The sequence below is a fragment of the Eptatretus burgeri genome, chromosome 4 (assembly GCF_056783735.1).
Source record: "Eptatretus burgeri isolate ZD-2024b chromosome 4, Ebu_testis_v1, whole genome shotgun sequence".
Lineage (NCBI taxonomy): Eukaryota > Metazoa > Chordata > Myxini > Myxiniformes > Myxinidae > Eptatretus > Eptatretus burgeri.
The window spans coordinates 123,336,424-123,344,636 of record NC_140964.1 but is presented as its reverse complement, the minus strand read 5'-3'; the positions used below and the strand labels follow the sequence as shown (position 1 = coordinate 123,344,636).

At 42.0% G+C, this 8,213-nt stretch overlaps 1 protein-coding gene across 17 annotated transcripts in view; it reads left to right on the top strand.

The window, feature by feature from the left end:
* The window catches only part of KCNAB2 (potassium voltage-gated channel subfamily A regulatory beta subunit 2), a 156,718-nt gene that overhangs the window by 89,071 nt on the left and 59,434 nt on the right, over positions 1 to 8,213 (top strand). The window contains exon 1 of one of the 17 annotated variants that reach the window (XM_085876172.1): positions 2,983 to 3,140. The exons of 15 other annotated variants lie outside the window; for them this stretch is intronic. In XM_085876172.1, coding sequence (XP_085732298.1) covers positions 3,115 to 3,140 — 26 coding nt within the window. In that variant the 5' untranslated portion in view covers positions 2,983 to 3,114. Of the gene's footprint in view, positions 1 to 2,982; positions 3,141 to 5,812; positions 6,462 to 8,213 lie in introns of those variants that run through there. One more of the 17 variants, XM_085876160.1, reaches the window with a different exon arrangement.

The following is an 8,213-nucleotide window of genomic DNA, read 5'->3' as shown; positions in this document are numbered from 1 at the left end:
TACCAATTACCAACTACCTCTTTCAGGTCAACATCTTGGGAAGATCATATGACGAGAAGGTGAGCCAACATCGATGCAGATTCCTTCATCACAACTTCTTGTTTTCCATGTTTTGATCGTATCTCCTTTCCAGCTGAGGTCCACGTTTGTACTTTGACCTTCACCTTGTCCTGTGTATTTCCGTGTCCTTTTATTCTGTCATTAATAAACTTTTCATCTGCTTCCTTCTTTCTCGCTTCTGCAATCATGATATTTGCAGTGATGTCCTGAGGAATTACCATGTTGTTTGTAATGTCAATCAGTTTATCTCTCGTTTTATTCTCCAACACATCCACATCAAAGGGATTATTTTGGATGATGATATCTTTTGAGGTGCTGAATATTTCTTTCTTGTCTATCCAATTTCGACTGGCTGAAATCGGTGATGGGATCTTTCTGCCACACTGAGGCCTAACATGCTCTCTGTTTCAGAAGACAGTCTGGCAAGTTCTGGTGTGCTTACGAGTGATCCACCAAATTTCCAGGACTGATATTGTTCAATGGCTTTTCGAATAAGCAAAGCACATTGAAAGATAATGTCAACTCGATCTTCAACGGCAACATTCCCCATTTTCACAGTCTGGATCAGGCTTGATTTTGACGGATTCTTTGGTCTACTGAACTGCATCTTTTTTTATGTGTTGCTTTATAACATCTCTGAGAGCGGCTCTCTCCAAAGTTCTGCTTTGACCATGGTCTCTCATAATATTCTCAAAGTCCTGTTCAGCTTCATCAATTGGAATTATTTCCCCTTGGTTTCGTCTCTCATTCAACTGACTGTAAAACTGCATTTTGGCAGCAACAAAGTTTTTATTGTCTGTTTTCGAGAATCTTCCTGATGATGTAGCAGGGGATGATTAGGAACGGACAATGTTTGCACTTCCTTGATACTTCTGCCAATTTTCTGTCATGCAAGCTTTATGGTAAACAATGTCCATTGGCAGCATCTGAAGGAGCTATTAGTTCAGCATAGTTGACATGCCACTGTTCATTTCCAGAGGTCTCTACAATGTGAGCAATTCTTTTGCCGAAATTATGACTTCGGCAGACATGAAGTTTATCCTTGGCAAATCTTGATCCCTGGCAAAAAAAAGACATTCAGTACTCTTAAATGATTATTTCCAAGATCTGGTGAATGGCTCCTCTGCAGATATTGTTTCAGCAGGCGGCCAATGCCGTGACTGCTGGCCGTCCTTTCCTTTTCCGAAGCAGACCAGTATCTTCATTCATGACAGCCTTTATATATGATGCTCTTCTGATCGTTTGATGTGTAATGCACTTGTACACTCAGCGTAACACGCTTTGTGCCACAAGATGTTATTATCCTTCATGTCTATTGGAGAGGTGTCCTGAAGCCGATCCTTGATAACCAAACTCATTCTCACCATATCCTGCTCTTTGGTTTACGACTTTTAGCAGTTTATTTATGCTGTCATCCTTTGGCTTGGTAATCACATTCTCAAAGGTCACACCCTGGCAGGTGCACCGCGAATTGTCCGTTTCCAGTCTAGCTCCGATGGGGTGTGTATCTGCTTTCTCGGCATCTATGATCTGAAAAAAAAGACAACATGTACTCTCTGGGTTTAATATACTGAAACGAGAAATTGCATGCAGGTCCATAAAACACTGATACAAATACAAAATTAAATAACATGTTCAGCATGGAATACAACAATATATAATATAATACCAGTAGGTTGTTCGTAGGGGGTATTTTGTGCCCATTTTATCATAGAAAGATCATAAGGCCAGTCTGAATTCATAAAAATCTATCCTTCATATGTATTTATCAGAGAAACGTACGAATATAAACTTTATCCAATCTGAAATGCCCTCGGAGAAAGATTTTGTGGAAATGAAATAAAACCAAGAGCGCTAGCGTCTCCAGGCATTTGTAAGCGTTGCAATGCATCCAGCAATTTGTAGCTATGATGAACAGGCATTCAATTGTATGAGTAAGGAAAGTGGGGTGGGGGGGGGAAGACTTTCTCATTGAATCGTTGCAGCCAGTTCCAAGGCATGGTTGAGCAGGCCAAAAAACATGGTGGTATCAGACCCAGCGAGGTAACCCAGGATGCACCTTAAGACCCCATGGAGAGCGAGGTGGCCGAGGATGCGCCTGATAAAGGAAATAATTATACAAGGCTGTTAATTATCTTCAAAAGGGGTGTTTTCATTAACTCAAACATCCAATTTTCACTCCTGTACTTCCTTGGAGTTTTATTGGTATGCATGCAAAGTTTCAGCCTGCGAGGTCTTGTGGTTTTGGAGTTATGGAGGACACACGTACACACACACACACACACACACACACACGTTCCGCATGTGGAAACTTGTAATCTATATGGCACAAAGCAAAGAGGCTGAAATGTATCTTTACATGAAGCAAAAGATTGCTCTCTGTTTGTTGCTACGTTTCTGAGTATTGAATGGTAGGTGACATCTTTTCTGTACCCCTCAGCCTATTTCAATCCTTCGGTGGTCAAATGTGTACGTGCAATCGTAATTTCCATGATGTGAGGTTTTATAAAGAGTATTGGATGAACGTTGCCTTCGTCAAAGTGCTTCATGAACTTTCTCGGTATTGATTAATCTTTCCTAATACGAATCAACTAATCAACTCTTTCTCCTCAATTCCTACTTGGATATTTTTCTTTCTTCGTCACAATTATTCCATCCTTTTTATGTAAAATGTATTTTTAAAACCTTGTCATTCCATGCAAACAAATTGGATTATTTTAAAAATGCATCCTGCCTCAACAGGATATGTGCATCATCCATCTATAATTCCAGCAGTGTGTGTGTGCGTGCGTGCGTGCGCATGTGTGTGTGTGTGCGTGACAGCTGTTTCTCGACAACCACTGGTCCTATTTCATTGAAACTTGCCAGGTATATTGCTGAGGACCTGAGGATGTGCCTTTTCAAGGTTTGATATTAATCTGACAAGAGGTTCCCAAGTTATGGCCATTTATTTACCAAACCAATGACAGGACACGTTGCTGCAGAGGCGTTGCCGATGGGGAAAGGGCGCCATAGTTAGCGTGGTGAAGGAGTGGCAATGGTCAATGGCTGCGAATGTCATGGCAAGCAAAGACAATGAGGTAAAGTTGATTTTAATTTGGATTTTAATTAACCCTGTGTGTGTAAGTATCACAGCAGTTGTTACTTCAATGAAAGCCATAATTCGTGGAATGCATGTGAACATTCCGTACGGGCACGCACCACTTCCGGATAGTGATGACTTAATGTATTCTAATAATTTCTCGATTTCTTATGCGCATTTATAGATAAACACAATGCTCCAATCCAGTCGTCGTTTGAGAGCGAAGGAATGGCCTGTGTGGTTGTTTGAATTTTTTTTTTGGTTTGCATGTACGGCCACGCATGTACGGGCACGCACGTACTGGTATCTTAAATTGAAGCAAACTTTATAACCTGCGTGTGTGACATTTATTTAAACGCCTTGGAATGAATTGTGTAAATTACAGTAGATATAGGTGAGGACAAGGAAGCACTCGGGAACGTGTGTAGCAAACTTGGACATAATCCACATCCAAGGTATTAACGAACCTGTATTTAAATTTGACAAATAATGTCACGGTTAAATTTTATGACTTCATTGAACTGTGCCTCTGGTCGCCTGGACACATGAATCAAGCCCGTAGGTCTTGCAGTGCACTTCAGACCACAATCTCGATGAGCCAGTACAAAATGTGATTATTGGCCACTCGTGCTTGCTAGTCCAGCCTGTGGTCTGAGATGTGCTGCAAGATCTGAGAAAAATTCTGCGAATAACATCTTTAAACAATTTGCTGTGGCTTCAGATGCTGGACAGAACCTGTGCATTCTTCACTTGTTGTGATCACATTAGACAACTTTTGTTCCAATTTCATAAATGGGGAAAAATAAATAAATACGAGAAAGAACTTTTAACTGACAGTGTCGTCGTGTTCTGTCGATTGTGTTGATTGTAAGAATGAACGATCGAATAGGTGTGTGTGCGTGTGTGTGCGTGTGTGTGCGTGTGTGTGCGTGTGTGCGTGTGTGTGTGTGTGTGTGTGTGTGTGTGTGTGTGTGTGTGTGTGTGTGTGTGTGTGTGTGTGTGTGTGTGTGTGTGTGTGTGTGTGTGTGTATTCACACTCACTGACTCTGATGAGAATAGACTCTCCCTTCAGGTGTGAATAATGATTGATTGCACGGCAGGTTCAAATTAATTAATTGGTAGAGACGTTAGTCGTTTATTTATTTATTTATTTATTTATTTATTTATTTATTCTCAATTTCTGTCCAACTAATCAAAAGAGATGAACATTTTTTTGTTTCAGAACTTTGTTTTTATTTTGACTTGGGTTTTTACCTGTTTTAAATGTCGTCCACAATCCATCGAGTGTCAAAATGTCTTTTTTTTTTCAAGTTGCTAACTTTGCGAATCTCGCTTGCACATCCTCCATGATGTTGACTGTCTTTGCGAGAGTTTGAACGGTCAAATAAATTTTTTAACAATCAAAGAACATGGAGCATTTTAGGATTTGCTCATTTCATTTGTTTACTTATCAATTATCATCTTCTTTAATATTCCCCCGTTTTGCTGGGGTTCTTGTGGGCTACTTCTTGAGAGGAGGCTTGACCCAAGTCTTTCACGAACCGGTTGGCCAAGCATGACGTTCTACTGAGGTTCGGGCAGGAATTTTGGAATTTGCCCAGGGTGCCGGAGTTAGCTCGCCTCCTCTTCGCAAAGGACTATTTCCTTATTTATTAATTTATTTGAAATTATGAATGACTCAAATTTGTGTCGACTTGCTAATGATGTACAGTACCGTATGTGATTATCTTTACTTTTTATCATGAACACACGGTGCCCTAACAGCTTGAGTTTATTCGCTGCTAATTATGTTTAATGCATCATTGACTGCCCCTGACTGGAGTGAGTCTAATCTCAAAGCTGACCTTTCCACTTCCTTTCTGGCCATCCTTCTTCCTGCCATTAGACTGGTTTGAAAATGGGCATGTTCCATTTGCAAGACAGAAAACTATTTCCGACATGGATCCGCGATGCTCTTCCAGCTCTAAGTGACTTTCCTATTGCCATCTTCTCTTATCTTGAGGCTGTAATTAAGCTGTTCAAATGCTCCCCTCCTTCTCAGTCAATATCACTCTGTTGAGGTTCTTTATGGTTGTCCACTTTGTGGTATAAACCAGATCTAAACTAGATGTTGTTTGTCGACTTATTCATTCATTGCTCCGAAACGTTGAAGACCATCGTCTTTCTCCTCTCCTTCTTTCGATGATTCTGCAACCCATTCTCCCTTGCTGAGAAATTTGGGATGTATTCTGTGAAATTATTTTGGTGGTGACATGAAGTCGACTGGATTGTACAAGCACCCATACCGATTCCTCGCTGTTCTTGCGGGGAGCTTCTGTCCTAAAGGTGTGGGTCGGTGCGACATTCTGCCAGGTCGAGAATTGCCTGGCAGCAGAGGTGGTGGATTGGAATGTGCTACACCATTCTGTCGCACTTTCTTTCTGATTTACTGCCTCCGTTTTCTTCACGAACCTTGGTGAAGCTTCTAAAACCGATAGACGTGGAAATTTGCATCTGTTTTTTTTTTTTCCAATTCTTTTGGAAGGATCCCGCCCACACCCCTCCCCCATTGCTGAGAAGACTACAGCCTTCCACCTGTTCACAATCATCTGTTTCCTACTGGATGGTGTGTTTTGTTGGAAAGGCAAAAAAGGTGAACTTTTACTCTTGAATCTGATTTTTTTTTCTTTCCTTAAATTGTAAGATCTATAAAGAAAATGTGCTTTTGTAGGGAGAATCGTCGATGTGGTGGACAGCTCTCTGTTGAAGCTTTTATTGTCACTTAAACTCCTTCAGCAACTGTCTATCTGATGATAACTGGCCTTTTCCAGGAGCAGCATGACGGGGGAACACGAACAGTTAACAAAATTTGACTGATTTGTTTCGGAGCCTTTCAAATAGCCAGAAAACCCTGAAAGAAAAAAAAAAAGCTGTGGCATTTTCATGAAGGCTCAAGATCCCTAGAAATTGGAAGTTGTTCCCTGGAGTGCTTGCAACTTATTATTTTCGTTTTCCCCAACAACCAAGGCTTTTTCTTGTAAGTCCTGCACTGCCTTGCATCTCTGAAAGATCCACCAAGCTCGATAGGTAGCTGAGTGTAGGACCAAATGCAGGTGTCTTTTGCATGCACCGAATCCGGTATCAAGAGCCGCACCAGCGAGGATCGCCTGGATGGCTGTCGCACCAACGGCACCCCGGGGGCACCAGGAAACGGCAAGGCACGCTCACGGTTCCGTTCCGTAGCACTTGTGGCGTGCAGCGAGCGGCAGCTGGCCACATGCACCCAACGGCACATCTCGCTGCAGGAAACCACAACTCTGAGCACTGGCATGAAGTACAGGTGGGAGGTGCTGGGAGGGATCGGGTATGTATGTGGGTGAGAAAGGGTGGGTAATTTTACGACTCTAACAAAGCAGCTCTCTGTAATCTTTTATCGGTCCAAAATCCAACTGTACTCTTGCTTGAGTCAATTGAAAATGATCTACAAAACACAATGTCTGAAATGATAGGTTTGCCAAATGTATTCTTGGGGTTTCCTTGTGGATCCTCTTCTTTTTATTTTATTTCTTTATTTCATAACTACCAATTTTTACCTCTGCCCACCGAAAGTGAAGGATGTTATGTTTTCATCCTTCTGACTGTGTCTGTATGTTTTGTCTATGTGCAGGATATCTCAATTTGTGGATGGATTTGGATGAAATTTTGTGGACAGTTTGGGTGTGTGACAAGGACAAACTGATTGGATTTTGGTGAAGATCCGGATCTGGATCTGGCTACGAGAACTTTTTAAAAATGATTCTTCACCATTGAGAGATTGGGCCAAAAATGATAGAAAGCACAATATCTTAAGATGTTGTCGACATATTTGGACGAAACTTGGTGAACATGTTGGGTGTGTAGCAAGGATGAATTGGTTTGATTTTGGTGAAGATCCGGATGCGATAATTATTTAATTTTTAAAGTGATTCTTCACCATTGAGAGATGGGGCCAAAAATGAAATTTAGCACGATATTTGAAAAATGTATCGGGCAGGATATGTTGTGGATCAGGCATTGCGTTGTGGAGGTATGCGCTCCACCGAGTGCCCTTCAAGTTGTAAATGTCATCAAATTTTGAAGACTTAATGTGTGATTGTTTACCGAAAGGAAAGCATGTCATCATGACACCATTTTAAAGCCTTTATCCCTGAGCAGGGGTCAGCTTTTTGCATGCTCCAATCAGGTACCCTTTCTTGTGGCAATGTTTTTACGGCCGGATGCCCTTCCTGACGCCAACCATTTAGTCGCCTTCGACCCTGCAGGGATAATTACCAGTATACTGGTGCTCATTTTGCCGACCTTCGGAAGGATGACAGGCTGAGTCAACCCCCCTGATGCTAACTCAGCGGCCAGCGTGGCTCAAACTCAGGACCCCAAGGATCCCAAGCCACCACCTTAACCACTGAGCCACACCAGGCTCATACCGAAAGGAAAGTATGAACTAGTTCTTAAATTTTCCTTGAATCTCACGATTATCAACCAAGTCATTAAAGACATCGAATGACTGCCATTGCTCACACCACTAGTATCATGTTGTAGCTAAAGGTGCATTGTGAAAAACCAAAATTGTAGGATATTGGTGCTTTGAGACATTTCATCCAAACTTGTCATCCATCTATACGAATAAAAGGCAATGTTCATCAATATATATATTTGGAAAAAATACGGGCCCACACCGGGAATCGAACTCAGGTCCTCTGGCAAACCGTACCAGTGCTCCACTATCTGGGTGATCCACTGGCTGAGCGACACAATTCCTCCACATATACAAGTGCCACTCTCTTTCCCCCACTGCTTCCGGGGCACTCGCTGCCAGCCAACCATAGGAGCAGATAGGCCGCTAGGGCCTGCTCTCAAGAGAGTCTATGTGGAAAAATCGTGTTGCATACATATACATATACATATACATATACACATACACATACATATATATGTGGAAAAATTGCATTGCTCAGCCAGTGGGTCCCCCAGATAGCTCAAATGGCTGAGCACTGGTATGGTTTGCCAGAGGACCTGGGTTTGATTTCCAGTCTTGGCTTTTAGCTTTTCCACA